Raw genomic sequence first — 17406 nt, forward strand, 5'->3', positions numbered from 1 at the left:
TATGAAAAGTATTGGGGATAGAGACAAGGTCCCGGTCAAAAGGGAACAGCATGTGTGAATTCCTAAGGAAAGAGTGACCACAGAATGTTAAAAGTATTAAAGATAGTTTGGTTTAGCTGAGATTTGGGACTCTGTCTCTTTCTCTCACCAGGTAGGACTGTGTTTACAATTTTAAGGCTAACACCAGCATTGGCTCACATCCCATCGATGGTGGCAAGGGAGGGATAGAGGGAAGGCACAGTGGTGCTAAGAGTCATGCTTTAAGCAGCCATGCCTGGACAGGGTCACTAAACTATATACATTATAACTATTTAAATTTATTTCATACTGAAAGAACATACAGAAGAATGTTTCAAGATCATTTGAGAGGATCTAGTGATAGGTTTGCACCTTTCCAAACAAATTTTTAATTTTAAATATCCCAGGCAGATGAGGTGGGATGTTCAAGGGATGGGTGCTGGAAATTGGATCATGAGGAAAGAGCGCTTTCCATGGGTTCAGAAAGACTGAGTTCTACATACAGGTGCAGGCCCCTGTGGATGGCCAGATGTAGCACATACCACTCATTCATTTATTCAAGCATTTAGAGACTCGTATATGCATCATAAACTATGCTAGGGGTTAGAAGCAGCAGGATAAGGGAACTCAGGGAACTCAGAAAGTACACAGGGAGGCAAAGAAATATGCAGAAGATTATACTACCTTGTGATAAATGCAATACTAAAATGTACAGAAAGCCATGGGAGTCCACAGAAGGGCCCCAAACCCAGGGAGGGGCAAAGGCAGGCTGCCTGGAGATGACGATGCTTGAGTGGAGCCCCAAAGGATGAGTACTTGAGTGAAGAAGCAGGGAAAGGGAGTTCCTGGCAGATAGAATTATAGATACTAAGGTACAGAGCAGTGGCAAATTCAGACAGCAGCAAGTACTTCAATATGGTGAAAGTAGAGGGTAAGGATGGGAATGAGAGAAACAGGAGTTTCCAGAGTAACCGAGTGTCAGGCCATGAAGAATTCTGCATGTCATTTAAAGTATTTGTATGAGGTGGGGGAGGAAAAAGTGTCCAAGACAACTCCAGGGCCGTGACCTGAATGACTAGAAGAATAGGGTTCCGGGATCCCTGGGTGGCGCAGCGGTTTGGCGCCTGCCTTTGGCCCAGGGCGCGATCCTGGAGACCCGGGATCGAATCCCACGTCAGGCTCCCGGTGCATGGAGCCTGCTTCTCCCTCTGCCTGTGTCTCTGCGCCTGTCTCTCTCTCTCTGTGACTATCATAAATAAATAAAAATTAAAAAAAAAATTAAAAAAAAAAAAGAATAGGGTTCCATTAATCAAATAGAAAAGCAGATTGAATGGGGAGCTAAGAATAACTAAGTCATACTGAGTGTAAGGTGCCTATTGGAAATCCAAGTAAACTGCTACTGGAAATAAATCAACAGATACACACACATATCTGTTATTCTACAGGTCAGGACTGGAGAGAGATTTAAGAGTTCTCTCCATATAAGAGATTGTACGCAGTGAGAGTATGCACAGTAGAAAGAAAAGAGACCCAAAGATAGAGTTCAAAAAAAACACTCAAGTGGCAGATGGAAGAAATGGAGCCTACTAAGGAGACAGAGAAGGAACAAGTGGAGATATTGGAGGGAAACCAGGACAGAGTAAGAGCCCTAGGGAAAAGGAGGAGGTGAATTTCAAGAAGGCTGGAGGGATTACCTTGGTCAAAAGCAGCCAAGAGGTAAGTATGATATGGAGTGACCTTTCCCATAGCATAGAACGTTTTGGAGGTTGCTGGTGATTTTGGCAAGAGGAGATTCTATGGGACAGTGAGTAGAAGCTGAATAGCAGTGGTTGATAAATCAATGTGAGGTGACACACAGCACCACAATGACTATACTCAAAGTCTTTTAGGAAACAAGGCTGGGGGATCCCTGGGTGGCGCAGCGGTTTGGCGCCTGCCTTTGGCCCAGGGCGCGATCCTGGAGACCCGGGATCGAATCCCACATCAGGCTCCCGGTGCATGGAGCCTGCTTCTCCCTCTGCCTATGTCTCTGCCTCTCTCTCTCTCTCTCTCTGTGACTATCATAAATAAATAAAAATTAAAAAAAAAAAAAAAAAAGGAAACAAGGCTGGGAAGAGAGAGAGACAGGTTTGTAGCTGGCGGAAAACTTTGAGTCAAGAGATATTTGAGGGAGGGATGTTGGGAAGCCTGAAAGAGAAAATGGATTGATCTCAGCTGCACATCATAAAACTGCCTGCAAACTTTGGTTACCTGTTAACATTGTCTTCCAGATACGCAGCAGCAGACTAGGTTTGAATGGCACAGTGAGACACTGGCAATGGGGAAACTGTGTTGAAGAGAGAAGAATCTAGCAGCCTGAGAAGAAAAATAAGTAAGAGACTAAAGACAGTTGTTCTTTGTGACATACCTTTCTCCCCTCTGATTTTCAGAGGATCTCTTTCCCACAGGGCTCTGATGCTTTTCTATCTCTCTCCACCTACTTGGTCTCTTCAATACCTGACAGACTTTTCACACTCATTTCCTTTGTTATGATTAGACCGAAAAAGTGAGGTGATGAAAGGCCCCAGAATTAACACACTGAAATCTCACAGAAATCACCAGAAGCTAAAGATGATCCCGTGAAAGTCTGAGAATGAGAGAGAAAATTGAAGGGTGAGGGAAGGTGGAGCAGAAAAGGAGGGGAGAAAGGAGAGGAAGGTGAGGAGAGAGGACAGGGAACAGAAAATGAGAGGTTATTTTAAACTCAACGTGGGGAAGAATAGGTGAGGATGGAATAAAGGGAGGGAAGGAAGAAGGAGAAGCAAAGAAAGGGGATAGGTCAGGTTAAACTAGGGAACCATATGAATTAAAACAGTGTGTATAGGAAATGCAGTTTTAGGGGTGCCTGGGTGGCTCAGTCAGTTGAGCGTCTGGCTCTTGGTTTCAGCTCAAGGCATGATCCCAGGGTCGTGAGATTGAGCCCTGTGTCAGGCTCCCCACTCAGTGACGAGTCTGCTGGAGATTCCCTCCCTCTGGCTCATATGCCCTCTCTCTCTCTCTCTCTCTCTCTCTCTCTCTCAAATAAATAATAAATCTTAAAAAAGAAGAAGAAGAAAGAAGAAGAAAAGCAGTTTTATTCTACTCAGGTATCTTCTGCTCATTTACTCAGCAAACGTGTATTGACTAGCCACTCTGGGCCATGCTCTGTGAACATTACCCTGCCTCCCCCAGGCTGCGAGCAGCCATTCACAGTGATGGGTGGTAAATTCCACGACGACAGTGGCAGGCCCAAGAGAACTACTCACCAATCCTGCGGGGGCACACAAATTCCCTGAGAAGCCATCTGTCCTCTGAGCTGAGGGGTCAGTAGGAGGTAGCAGCCACAGAGAGTGAGCCCGGAGAGAACAGCCAGGCAGAGTGAGGGCACAGGACTGTCACAAATGTCGGGATGAGTGCCTGCAGTCAGGCAGGAAAGCCCAGCAGATTAGCACGGAAAAGTAAACAGGGACCAAATGAATCAGGGTCCTTGTGACAAGTTAAGCATTTAGGGTTTACATTAAGCCTGGAAGGGTTTTTCACATGGGAGTATCTTACCCACCTTTACTTTTTAAAAAGATCATTCCTAAGGAAAAAAAAAATCTGCAAATATTGAACTTGGTTAACGATAAGGATGCTCAAATTATTTAGGAGGAAGTGTGCGAGGTATGTGATCTACTTTGAAATGCATAATAGAAAAGAAGACTGGAAGCCTGGCTAGATGTGGGACAAAGAAAGTACAGTAAAATGATAATGATATAATCAATGTGGTGCATATATGGAGGTTCACTGTAAAATTCTCTCAAGTTTCCTTATGTTTGAAAATGTTCATAACAAAATATGGGGAAATCATTAATTGAATTTAGATTTTAATAAATAAGGATATTCCAAGTAGGAACTCTTACAGGAATTTTATTAAACAACCAAGAGGCAATTTTTTACAATTTAACTAATTAATTAATTATGGGGAAATTTGATCATTCTGTTGGGATAACATTCTAGAGAGGGGCAAGGGAGCCAGTGAGGAGGTGGTTGCAGTACTTGAGGCAAGAGGGGGTCATGGCCCAAAAACTGGGGAGGAACAGGGATCAAAAAATTTGAATTCAAGAGATATTAGGAAGCTACATCAACGGTTTGGTGATGGAATGGCTGTGGAGGGAAGGAAGGCCAGGGATAAACAACAAACCTGCCTGGCCAATAATCAATTAAGAGTTGAGCAAGGATGGGGGCACCTGGGTGACTCAGCAGTTGAGCATCTGCCTTCAGCTCAGGGCGTGATCCGGGGTCCTGGGATTGAGTCCCCATGTTTGGCTCCCCATGGGGAGCCTGCTTCTCCCTCTGCCTATGACTCTGCCTGCCTCTCTCTGTGTGTGTCTCTCATGAATAAATAAATAAATAAAATCTTAAAAAAAAAAGAAAAGGAGTTGAGCAAGGATGACCAATAGATTTGGAGATGAAAAGAAGGACTCATAAGGCCCATGGAGAACTCTGAATCACCAATGTCTCCTTCAACTGGCCTCTGGCTTCAGAGTCTCACCAGGACACTCCTGGCATGACTCCTTTGCTTAGTCTGCTCTGGAGCTCAGTGGGGAAGTCAGTGGCCGTGACACCGGCTCCGGCACCACCGAGGGCGAGGGCGACCTCGCCAGCTGGGGGAGAGTCGGAGAGTGGCTACCTCCGGGCTGGGCTGGGCTGCGCCTGCTCACCTCCCCGCAGCAGCTCTGCCCTTGTCAGTTGAAGTGTTCTGTCTTCTCAGAATGAAATTGTTTGAGGTCAGCCGCTTCAGATGGCTTCATCCACAGCCAGCTTTATCAGCTTTCAGTTACAAAACAGATTTCTCTGGAAGACTCATCACAATAAAGCAAAAACGAGTTTTCCTCTAGGGCTGCAAACTGCCCCTTTTGCTGGAGCAGATGTTGGGGGGATGGTTCCGGGAGAGGCAGCTTCCAGGATCCCTCCCTCCCCGGCACCTGCACCTGCGAGGACTGTAATTTCAGCTCATTTACCGCAGCCTTGTCCTAGAGACGGTTGGCAAACCCCTCCTCGTCCTTCTTCCCTCCCTGTGAAGGACGTTTACATTGAGGACCTGTTTGCATCTCCGTAATTACTTCTGTGCCTCATTGCTGGATTCCTGTCCCTGTCACGCCCCCAGCCTTGGGAGGCTTAGAAGCCTTGTGTTTGAGGGGACTAAAACAGGACAGGCCTGCCTGCTGTCCCCTGCCAAGGGGGCGCCCATGGAGAGACCTGTGGTGTAGAAAGGCAGTATGGTTTGCTATCGGGCCCTAAAAGTGGGACCCCTAGTTCCACTTAAGGACATGGGAGGCTGGGCCAGTAATCGTCACTGTTCCCAAATAAAGCAGACACAAGCCCCCCACCCCCAACACATAATCTGATTCTGACATTTGATTTTTTCAAAAACAGACTTCACTTGGGACCCGGACAGCATCTACGCTGGAGGTAACCCACTCAGCTGGTCCTTATGCAGCGGACAGAGTGTCTACCTGGGTTCAGATCCTAGCTCTGCCCCCCCCCAGCGGAGCCTCAGGCTCCCCATGGTTAAGTCGGGGAGGGCATTCAGGTTCGGGCCGTTCCCAGGCGTGAGTCAGACTGTGTACCGAAGGCACCAACCCAGCCTGGGCCCTTCAGGGTGCTCGGCCCTCAGTGGCTGTGATCACCACGGCGGAGCACTCCATTTCCCAGCATGCAGGCTAACTCCTGTCTGCACATCAGCTGTGCACCCGAGCAACACAGATGGGCTGTTTCCTTCAAGTATAAAAATCCTCTTATTATTCTAATTTCCTACATAATGGTTAACACCTCAGTCACCTTGGCTGCTTGGTAACCTTGGAGAGGGGACTTGTTATAAGAAACAGGCAAGGAGGGGCACCTGGGTGGCTCAGTGGTTGAGCCTCTGCCTTCGGCTCAGGGCCTGATCTTGGGGTTCTGGGATCGAGTTCCACATCGGGCTCCCCACAGGGAGCCTGCTTCTCCCTCTACCTGTGTCTCTGCCTCTCTCTCTCTCTCTCTCTCTGTATCTCACAAAGAAATAAATAAATCTTTTTTAAAAATTAAAAAAAGAAAAAGAAACAGGCAAGGAGAGGGGCTCCTTTTCTAGCGTTTTCGTCATCTTTGGGCCTCTCCCAAGAATCCTGTTCAAGTTTTGCAACCTCTCCTGGTTGAGAACTTTCTTGTGAACATGATCACTGCTGAGGACACTTGTAGAATATGTCATGGGACAGGGGTCTCCGCATGCTCAGGGAGGCCATTTCATGGGTTGTGATGGGGCTTATTTGGTTTTGCTGGTTTGGGCTGTGGTCACACATTTAAATTCTTGGGTCTCGAAGGCCCTGCTTCACCTCTGTGTCACTGTGTCTGTTCGCTAGCAGGAACCTGACAGAGGTCACTGTCCCTCAAGCCACCAGGTGGTGCATCCCAGGTGTCTGAGCTGACAAAGGGGCAGGTAGGGCCGCGTGCAGAATGGGTCTGGGGCCCAGAGACAAAGGCTAACAGGATAAAGGAGAATAATTAAAGCTACTAAGATTTACTCTGTGCCGGGCACGATGCCAAGTCCTTTCCGTGAATTTTCTCTTTCTTCCCACCCCCCCCCCCCCCCCCCGCCCCAGCCATCCCTGTTATGAAACAGCCCTTTATGCAGACGGGCAGACTTGGAGAGTTCGCCCCTTTCTCCGGGTCATCCAGCCGGCAAGGAGCGGAGCCCAGAGCAGAAGTCAGTAGCGGACCAGAGCCAAGGATCCTCCCCGCTACCGGGTCTCCGCTTCTCTGAGAAAGTGGAGGCCCGAGCTCCAGCCGCAGGAGGCCCCTCCACCTCGGGAGATGGATGCTCTTCAGCTGGAGCCACCTGGAGCTCTGCAGCGCTCCTGCTTTAACTGGGGCCACCTGGAGCTCTGCAGCTGCTCCCAGACTCCTAGGAAGGGGGTGGGTGATAAATGGGCCTGACGGCAGCCCCCAATCTCAGGACGTAGAAGGGAGTGGCTCCTGCCTTGAGGGTAAGTATGAAGAAAGCGCTAGAAGGGGCAGCATCTTTCCTCTGTTCCCCTGTTGCACCATCCCTCCTACTAGGGTCTGGGGGACTGTTGGGCCAGGGGCTCCTGGGGGTGAGGTGGTGGGTAAAACTAAGGAAGCTGTTGTTTCCCAAAGTGTCGGGCATTTGAGGCAGGATGCTTTTCTGCCTTTCTTCTTCCAGTCTCTCGTTCCCCTCCCTCACGTTACCAGTACTACCCAGAACTGAGACCCACACTCAGTCCTTGGGACAGTGGAGGGGATGGAGTGGGTGTCCTATCACACAAGCAGATGTATCTCCTGTCTGCAGTAGGCCATGGAACGGTGGTGGCAGCTCCTGTTAGGGCTGTGGACGGTCATGCCTGTCTGGGCTGGGGACGAGCTGCTCAATGTCTGCATGAAGACCAAACACCACAAACGAGAGCCTGGCCCAGAAGACAAGCTCTATGAGGAGGTATAGAGGCCGGACCTCGCCTGGGAGTGGGAGTGAGGCTGCGTTGGCAGAGCAGGGAAGGGACACAATTGCCAAGATGGTTTCTGAACCACCATCAACCCTGACTCATCTGGTTCCTTACGTTGGCATTTGGGCAAGGCCACTGGAGGGACAGTGTGGCCCCTAGAGAGCAGAACTGTTGAGTGCTTCAAAGTTCCCATCTCTGGCTGCCTGGACGCTCGGGGAACAGGGGCAGATGGTGATCCCAGAGGCCCATCACTGGTTCAGCTTAGATCAAACGAGGTCCTCCTTCTTTAGCCTTCCTACCAATAGCCACTGGGGAGACCTAGGTCTTAGGTGACCCTTCCTCAAGCCTGAAAAGCCATTGACGGGAGCAAGGGAAGAGTTGTGGAGCTGCCTTTTACCTGTGAGCTCTGCTGGGCTCTGGTGCCCTTCCACCCAGTGCTCCACATTGCCCTGGGTGTCGTGGGGTTCCTCTGCTGCCCCTCGGGAGCAGAGACCCTGGGACCCCTGTCTCCAGGGGACTTTGCAGCCCATGGCAGGGGGATTGGTGGGCAGGTGCCCTTTGGCTGTGAATTTTGACCCGCCTCAACATTTCTTCTGTATGAGTGTTGCTGGCCTGAAGGCCTCCCACTTGCCCAGTGGGACAAAGGGGACAGGTTTACCTTTCTGCCCTAGACACTCCTGAGTCTCCTGCGTCCTACCCGACCCCCAGCCTTTTACTGCTTCATCCCCTCAGTGCATCCCCTGGGCAGAGAAGGCCTGCTGCACAGCCAGTACCAGCTGGCATGCCCACCTGGATGTGTCCCTGCTCTACAACTTCAGCTTGCTTCACTGTGGGTTGATGATGCCAGGCTGTGAGGAGCACTTCATCCAGGCTGTCTGCTTCTATGAGTGCTCCCCAAACCTGGGGCCTTGGATCCAGAAGGTCAGAAGGTGGGGCTGGGGAGGCAGGAGACACGTCCCCGCAGGTGCAGTGCCCTGTTCCGAGGGGCACAAGGTCCACGATGCTAGCGGGAGCAGGACGCGCCGCCCCCTACAGACAAGAGCAGAGCCAGGGAGGGGTTGGGATAAAAGATGGAGAGGAAGCCGCCTCTGGCCCCAGGAGAAGGGCAGGGGGGAACAGATGGGAACTGTAGCATGAGGGACTGTTCGAATCCCGCCTTCTGGATGTAGGAGCTGTGTAGCCTGGGCCAAACAATGTAGCCTCTTAGGGAAGGGACGCTCACAGGCTTCCTAAGCGAACACCCTCAGACGGCCCCGCACAGCAGCCTGGGCCGCCGGGCCTCTTGGGAGCAGGGCTGTCAGCACCCTTGTCTCTTGCACCGCCGGGACCCAGGTGGGCTCGAGCGGGCAGGGAGAGCGGATCCGGGACGCGCCCCTGTGCCGGGAGGACTGCGAGCAGTGGTGGGAGGACTGCCGCACGTCTTACACCTGCAGATCCGACTGGCTCGGCTCCTGGGACTGGAGCAGGGGTGAGTGGTGCTGGCAGCGCCCCACGGGGGGGGGGGGCAGGGGCAAAGGAGGGCCGTGAGGGCGAGGGCGGGCGTGGCGGGAAGTGAGCGCCCCCCCCCCCCCCCCCCAGGGAAGAGCCGCTGCCCCGCGGGGGCCGCCTGCCGCCCTTTCCCGCGTTACTTCCCCACGCCCGCCGCCCTGTGCCAGCGGATCTGGAGCGGCTCCTTCCAGGCGAGCCCCGCGCGCAGGGGCAGCGGCCGCTGCCTGCAGAAGTGGTTTGAGCCGGCCCGGGGCAACCCCAATGAGGCCGTGGCCCGCCTCTTCGCCGCCCGCGCCCCCGCCCGCGCCCGCGCCCCCGCCCGCCGCCTCTCCTGCCGCCTGGCCGGCCTGGCCGCCTTGTCCCTGCTGCTGGCCGTGCTGTCCCCGCGCCCCCGCCCGCGCCCCCCGCTGCGGCTCAGCCTGGGCCCGGGCGGCCCCCTTTCCCGGGCCCCCCCAAGGGAGCAGCACGGCTGGGGCGCTGCTGGGCCCCCGGCCGCGGGAGCCTGTGCCCGAGCCTGAACGCTCAGTTCTAGGCGCCCCCACCGCCCCGCTCTGCTGACGGCCGCAGCCCCGGCCTCCCTCCCCGCGACGGTGCCTCCAATAAAACAGCAGCTGACTTTCCCCTTCTGTGTGAGCCCCTCGTCCGCGCGCTGTGGTCGGGGGGTCCAGCTGCCCAAAGCGGGGCCGGTCCGTCGGCTGCGAGGCCTCCCGTGGCTGCTGCTTGACCAGGAGCAGTCAGCTCCTTCACGGGTGCAGGACCCCTGTTAGAGCCTCGCAACGCCCCCGGTGGCAAGACTTTCAATACCTCCTTTTGCCTTTTCTCCAGTAAGCAGCACATCGCACAAAAGACCCAAGGTCAGGGCAAGGACCACCCGGCCCTCAGCTTCATTTTGGATACCAAGATAGAAGCCCCTCACCTGCTCTAGCGCCTCCTGTTCTTTTAACCCCAGGCACGCAATGCGCGGTTCTGGAATTTCAGAAGCCAGAGCTCTAACCTGGGTTTACCACTTTCTATATGACTTTTGGTGAATCTGTTGGCCTTAAGACTGTCTATGCTTCCCTCTGCCCTGAGAGGAATGAGGGAGCTGGACCCCCTGATTTTAACTTACAAAGAAAAAGGAAAAAGCCAAGGCCATTGTGTTGGGAAATAGTCTGTGCTTCTCAGGCAGTGCCACACCCTAAAGAACAAGACAGGTGAAGTCTCAACCCGGGAAGGGGCACTGGGGCAGCCTTTACATCCCATCTCTAAGTACAGTGGGAGCCAACCTACCCACTCAGAACCTTCCGGAACCTGGAGCCCAGCAGCTTCTCAGCATAAATGGTGCCTTCCCTACAACCTTTTCTTTGACAAAGAGGGTTTCTGATGTGTCTGTATCTGAGGTAGTTGGCTTTTCTGACAATCACTCGTTCTTACCAGACACCAACAAGCCTTGTTCATCAGTCTGCCTCTCTTCCTCCCACACTTCCCCTGAATGTGTTCCTCACTGCACAGACCCTGTAACAGGTAGGGCACCAGAGTTCTAAAACCAGTGAGAACAGACCTCATAATTGAGGGTGCTCCGTCTGCAGTAAGAAACTGACACTAGAGGTGGAGACAAAGCACTTGGCTGGAAGCCTGCAAGAAGGGGGACTGGGCGGGGGTCCTCACACAAAGAGGTGATGCCTGAGCCCAGTGAAGATCACTTTGTTAAGAACAGAAAATAAATGCTAAACCAACACCACTGAGTCCCTAAAGCACAAACTATCTAAAACAGGAAGTTTACTTGCTCTTAAATGAATTGATAAATTGGGGCTGTAAAAATATAGGTAAAATTTCCTGAGCCTTGAGGATTTTTTTTTTTTAAGATTTTATTTATTTATTCATGATAGTCACACAGAGAGAGAGAGAGAGGCAGAGACACAGGCAGAGGGAGAAGCAGGCTCCATGCACCGGGAGCCCGATGTGGGATTCGATCCTGGGTCTCCAGGATCGCGCCCTGGGCCAAAGGCAGGCGCCAAACTGCTGCGCCACCCAGGGATCCCCGAGCCTTGAGGATTTGAATGAAGTCTGAAGGTATATACGTATGTGACAATAAAGCTGAGAGTTTAATGAATTTTTAAAGAGTATTTTTAGGTAAAAATATAAAAATAAAAAGAGTATTTTTAGGTAAAAATATAAAAATAATGTAAGGTTAAAATTGAGATCACCAAAATAAGATTAGTTCTGGGAGCCCTAACAACAGCTACTGTTTGTTGACCACGGACTCTGTGCCTGGGGCTCTGCTAGGCTCCTAACATGCATCAGCGGCTCGGATCCTTTCAAAAGCTTTGAGAGTCAGTCACTCTTACACCCAACTTTCAAATGAGGCCAGACATACGTGGGTTTGAAACCAGGTAAGTCTGACTCCATCGTCCCGGTTCATGAAGCTTACACAGAGCACCCTGGCAAGAGGGACCGGGGCCGAGGGTAAATGCAGGGAGCAGAGGGGGAGGGGGCAGGCATACAGCAGGTCACGGTCAGCAGAGACTAAGGTTCTCCCCGTATGTGGTTAGAGGAGTGACAGTTTTCAGTAGTGGAGAAGAATTGTCAGATTTGCGGTTAAGCGATTTGTCTTAAGCAGAGAGATCCATGCATGTGGCTAAAACACATAGGTCAAAGGATCTCTAACACGGAACACAGAGGCCCAGCCAGTCAGCCCCTTGGTTCAGAGGTACCCACTTTGAACCCTTTCTGGATTTAGCTATGAAAATGTTACAAAAGATGGTTTATCTTTTCTAGCACACAGGCTACCTTTCTGCTCTCTGTTCTGATTGTTTCTTATTTTTCCAATCTTTTTAAATGTGGCAATCCACTTCTAATTTCCAGGAGATTTTTTTTTTTTAATTCCCTTCTTCACAGCCTGCTGGTTTTGGTTTTATGGATGTAATATCTTCTCAAATCTCACTGAGGATCTAATTAGAATTTTTTTAAGTCTTTTTTTTTTTTTTTTTTTTTCTAGTATCTGAATGATCTATTTCCTCCCAGGGCAATCTGTTCTGTTTCTGTTCATCTTCTACATGCTGCTCGTTTTCTCTGTGTCTGGTGACCTTGGCTGTGTACCCACATTTAAGGATGACAAGCTGGGTTGATTGTTCTTGCTAGCTAGTATAGGTGTCCTGTGGTTCTATCTGTGGCTCTCTCCCCTGACTAGCAAAGCTGATGGGGACTTCTGGGTGTACAGGGGGAAGGCTTGTTAGCTAGAAGACTGCTTCTGAATGTGGAAGTAAATGAGAACAAGCAAAGACTGTTTGGTCAGAGCTTCCTGTAACAAGGAAGTCAGCCACCATCACTTGAGTTTTGACAGAAACTCAAAGCAGACGGAGAGAGAGAAAGCTTTAAGGTGGAAAGCTTCTGGTATGCCCTAATGGAGGCTGTTAGCATGGGGAAGAGGTAGGCAGGCCAACTAGAGGAGGGCATCCTATGTGATTGGTTAGAAATGTATATTCGGCTTTCTCTGAGTGATCCTCGGTTGGAAGTAGGGATAAAAATTAGGAAAACTGTCATTCATTAATCAAGTCCTAGCTGTTTGGAGCTGATTGTAAAAGGGGTAATTGTTTGGCTTCCTGGGCTCATTAAAATGGTGGTCTAACCTCCTGTAAATCTGATTTAGATAGTAAGTTGGCTTTCTGGGCTGATGACTGCAGATAATGGGTTAAAACTATTTTTATATACACCCGGCCATTGTCCATTTGTATGTGCAATCTCTCGAGACTCAGTTGGCAGGAGCTGTATTGAACAGCAGACCCCTCAAATACTGCAGTAAAGATGGTTCTTGGGCAACTCGGGTGGCTCAGAGGTTGAGCGTCAGCCTTTGGCCTGGGGTGTGATCCTGGAGACCCGGGATCGAGTCCTGTGTTGGCTCCCTGCGTGGAGCCTGCTTCTCCCTCTGCTTGTGTCTCTGCCTCTCTCTCTGTGTCTCTCATGAATAAATGGATGGAATCTTAAAAAATAAAATAAAATCTTAAAAAATAAGATGGTTTTCTTTGGCAGAGGACATGGGGGTTAGGATGTAGAGACGTTTTCTCTCTGCTCCTCGTGGTCCAGCTCTGAGCCCAGAGACTCTCAGAGGTTCTTCCTGGAAGATGAGCGCCTCATTCCACTGCAGCTGCCTCTTCCACTACTTCTGGCCACCACTGTTCCCTTTGGTGAACAATATACAAATATTGTATCTTCCAAATATTTATTGAAATCTCTTATTCACTGGTGGTTTCCTTCATGTGCTCTGGTAAGGGAACATTTAGAAATAAACATTTCAGTGTGATCCCAGTAATTCATTCTACCTTCTCTAACCAGAAACTGCAGGTTTTAAAAAAGATCTTTTGTTATATGAAGAGAAGATATAAACGGGGCCAAACTGGAGACAAAGAGGCTGAGGACAATGTGTAGGATGAAATATACAGGAGGGGAGTGACATAAGAAAAGCAAATAGTAGGAATTTAATTGTGAGTAAAGCTCTAGGAAGCATTAACTCAGGCTACAGGAGAGACAGTGAGCCAGATGGTGGGAGATTCAGGAACTATTAGGAAGATAGAGCCTATGGAAATTTGGACTATACTTTTGTACACAGTGCCACAAAATACATATAAGATGAAATGTCGGGGAAGGAGAACTACCACAAAGGAAACAGCAGCCTTGGATAACTCAACTCTGATGCTCCAATTTGTAAGATGTATTTTCTGTAGCCTAGATTGTACCAGGCAGGTCTTGTGTAGAGGACATTCCTTCTACTGGTTGCAACTCATTCACTTTTCCACTGGGAAAACATCAGATCCTGTTCAAGTCCTTTCTCAGAGAATGCTGGGAAATTCTGGGTAGCAGGTGAAAAATGAAAACACCTATGCTTCCCTTCCTTCAAGATTCCTTTTTGAGTAACTTTCCTTAGTAAAACTTTATATCAAAGTGAGAAAGTCACTGCAACCTGATATGCATGCACTGGGATCTTGTTCCCCGATTAAACTCTCCTGCCAGGGAAGGAAGCACTCCTTCCATTCCTCCTTCACCACATCACTGCCCACTCCTTTTCCCACCCCATCCCCACTGACCCCCTCCACAAAAATGACTACTTCCTTAGGTATTTTCCATTGTCCCATTGCTTTTGCTTGGGCTTGGGGATGGAAGATGCAGATTTGAGATTATTCTGATATCCAAGGCAGGTGTCGTTCACACTAGATCCCATTTCCCACTCTAGGCCTTGAGACAGCTTGAATGTCCAGTCTCTTCTTGCATCTCAAAGGGGCAGTATTCCTGCCAACAAAATCAATCACTTGTTTTCATTGCCCATCTTTCCTTCTACTCTGCTCACATCCATCCTCAGATTTAACTCCCCACAGAACCGGAAACCACTTTTAGTAGTGCTTTTGCTACAAATGAACCAAATAGAAAAGTCTGGAGGAAGAGAGAGGACTTCCCAGAAAGGAGAGGCTAATCAGAGGCTTGGAGATGCTGGTGAGACAATCATCATAGAGCTGTTTATCAAACAGCTTGGGGTACATAAGAGGTCAGAGCTAGAGATAAGAATTTTGGAATCACTTCTCTGGAAGTGTTATTTGAAGGCTGTGGAAGTAGACATGTTTTCTAAGAAAAATGTAGAGAGAAAAATAAAAAGCGTGTGGAGAATCCCTAACTTATGGTTTAGAGATGACAAGGAAAATAGAGCTAGTCAAAAAGCAGAAGCCAGGGGTAGAAGAGAAATGAAAAGAACTGTACCTCAGAGGGAAAACATCAGACCTTGAGTTGAGTTGCCATCCATATACTAATTCATAACAAAAATATTGAGTTAAAAAAATATTGAGTTATTACTCTGTGCTAGACACTGTGTTGTACCTAGGGACTGTGGGACTGAGTATACGATGAACAATGACTAGACTCTATATAAAAATAGGACTCTGCCCTGTAACCTGTAACTATCAGCCCAGAAGTCAGCTACTACCTGCAGGAACCAATCCAAGAAGTCAAACTGCTATCTATAACAACCAGTTTAGGAAGCCAAATAATAACCCCTCTAACAATCAGCCCCGAATGACCAGGACTTGATTAATTACTGACAACTTCTCTATTTTTTGGCCCTGTTTCCAATGTAGGGCCACTTGGAGAGCGCCAAATACGCATCTCTAACCAATCTCATGCAATGCCTCATTTCTACTTAGCCACCTAAGCTTCCCCATGCTAACAGTATCAAATCAGGGCATACCCAAATCCTTGTCTTTTTTCCAATCTTCTGCCTGCCTTTGGGTCTCTGCCAAAACTCAAATGATGGTGACTGACACCCTTGCAAGTTAGTCTTTGCTTGTATTCATTTGGTTGGTCTTCATTTATCTTCATAGATAAAATAATGAGTGAGGCAAACATGATTCCTGTCCTCGGGGAACTTAAGTAGTAATGAGGAATTCAGTAAAGATATGAGTAAATAGTTATAAATAAATAAATACAAATAAGACAATGGTTTGGAAGGAACCACATAAGGGACACAGAGAGGATTGGGGGAGGTGATTAATTTTCATGAGATAGACATTTTTTTTTAATTTTTATTTATTCATGATAGTCACACAGAGAGAGAGAGAGAGAGAGGCAGAGACACAGGCAGAGGGAGAAGCAGGCTCCATGCAACTGGGAGCCCGACGTGGGATTTGATCCCGGGTCTCCAGGATCGCGCCTTGGGCCAAAGGCAGGCGCCAAACCGCTGCGTCACCCAGGGATCCCTGAGATAGACATTTTAAAGGAAAAGAAGCCTAGGGGACATTGTGAGGACTGAGGGGCATGTTCGTAGGATAAACAAAAAGGCTTACTGGAGGTAAAGTTCAAAGACAGCTGAAGAGCTGAGGGAATGAGTTGAGGGAGGGATGGGTGATGCATTCCATAAACACAAAGATTGACTTTGGCAAGGAGGTAAGACACTTTTTTTATTGAGACAGAAGGAGAAGGGAGAAAATATGAAAAAGTCATTTCAGAATTAAAATGCTTCAAATATAAATGACTGAATGAATTAACATTAAGACTTTGCCATCTGCTAAGAGTTCAGACACCATGACCACTGGGCTAGAGGGAGCAGTCTGGTCAAAGCATGGAGCCTGGGCAGCTGCTCCTCACAACCAGCTTTCCAAATTCACAGCCCAGGCAGTTTGTCTATCTTAGCCATATGGTTAGTGTAAATTTTCCAGAGGATTAGTATCCACCAAAGGATGAGATTGAAAAAACTGAAACAGGATTATTTTCAGGGTCAGGACACTTTATGATTAGAATGGCTAAGAGTTAGTGCCAACAATGAAAACTCAAAACAAAAATTAAATTCATCCTGGCCTTTTCTGAGCTCTGCATGTATCTGCAGAGATGGGAGCTGTGTTCCTGATCCCAGAACAGCCTGTGATTGTGAAGCTGCTGGTCTCAGGTCTCTGATGCCTGCTTCACAGAGGAAAAATATAGAACTTAACAGGCTCTAATTACTTTAAATCAAAGATGAGCTTTGGAAGGAAGGAGTAGTTCTCCCTGGAGCAGATCCTGATGCCTTAACAGAGAGCTCCAAAAAGCCGGATCATAGATGAGAACAATGAGAAGGGGGCCATTTCTCACAAATGGCTAGGTTTAGAGTTTCTCTGCCATGGGCATAAGCCAAACATGATTTGGGGTTTTTTGCCCTCCAAGAGCATCAAAATAGCCATAGCAAGACATTAATTAACATATGTTGCTGTTTTCATTATTAAGTAAAATATATAGCATCACCCAGTTCTTAACCCATTTCCTAGCCTTGGTCCCTCCAGGGAGATTCAGAGGTGGGATGGAAATATTTGTCTTGCACATGACTTAATTTTAAAAAGTTAACTGACAAATTGATGATGTGTGAAAGTAATGACTGAGGTGGAAATGTAGGTGAATATTTTCATAATTTTCGTGAGAACTTTCTCAAGCCAAGAGCTATAAAGGATCAATAGTTACTATTATTTTTAAAAGACATGATAGATGACAGATGAACAAAGAATATATATATATTATATATATATAGAGAGAGAGAGAGAGAGAGAGAGTGGAATACTACTCAGCCATCAGAAAATGAATCTTACCATTGGCAATGATGTAGGTGGAACTAAAGGGTATTGTGCTAAGCAAAATAAGTCAATCAGAGAAAGACAATTATATGATCTCACTCATGTGGAATTTAAGAAACAAAACAGGATCATATGAGAAGAGAGGGAAAAATAAAATGAAACTAAATCAGAGATGGATACAATCCATAAGAGACTCTTATTCACAGAAAATAAACTGAGGGTTCCTGCAGGGGAGGTGGGTGGAACGACGGGGTAACTGGATGATGGACATTAAGGAGGTCGTGTGATATAATGAGCACTGAGTAATTATATAAGACTGAGGAATCACTGAACTCTACATCTGAAAC

At 48.4% G+C, this 17406-nt stretch overlaps 1 protein-coding gene across 1 annotated transcript; it reads left to right on the forward strand.

Moving 5' to 3' along the window:
- The first annotated feature begins 6670 nt into the window (after positions 1–6670).
- On the forward strand, positions 6671–9520 carry IZUMO1R (IZUMO1 receptor, JUNO). The gene is made up of 5 exons (XM_077867635.1): positions 6671–7040; positions 7367–7507; positions 8247–8435; positions 8847–8982; positions 9093–9520. The coding sequence occupies exons 2-5, from the start codon at positions 7370–7372 to the stop codon at positions 9518–9520; spliced, it is 891 nt and encodes a 296-aa protein (XP_077723761.1). The 5' UTR covers positions 6671–7040; positions 7367–7369.
- Positions 9521–17406: the final 7886 nt, after the last annotated feature.

Source organism: Canis aureus, chromosome 23 (genome assembly GCF_053574225.1).
Source record: "Canis aureus isolate CA01 chromosome 23, VMU_Caureus_v.1.0, whole genome shotgun sequence".
NCBI lineage: Eukaryota > Metazoa > Chordata > Mammalia > Carnivora > Canidae > Canis > Canis aureus.

Excerpts from the sequence above, each read along its gene's own strand:
- IZUMO1R (XM_077867635.1), top strand. The coding sequence starts at position 7,370 with ATGGAACGGTGGTGGCAGCTCCTGTTAGGGCTGTGGACGGTCATGCCT. Across the intron at positions 7,508-8,246 it reads AAGACAAGCTCTATGAGGAG|TGCATCCCCTGGGCAGAGAA; the intron begins GTATAGAGGCCG and ends TCATCCCCTCAG. Across the intron at positions 8,983-9,092 it reads CTCCTGGGACTGGAGCAGGG|GGAAGAGCCGCTGCCCCGCG; the intron begins GTGAGTGGTGCT and ends CCCCCCCCCCAG.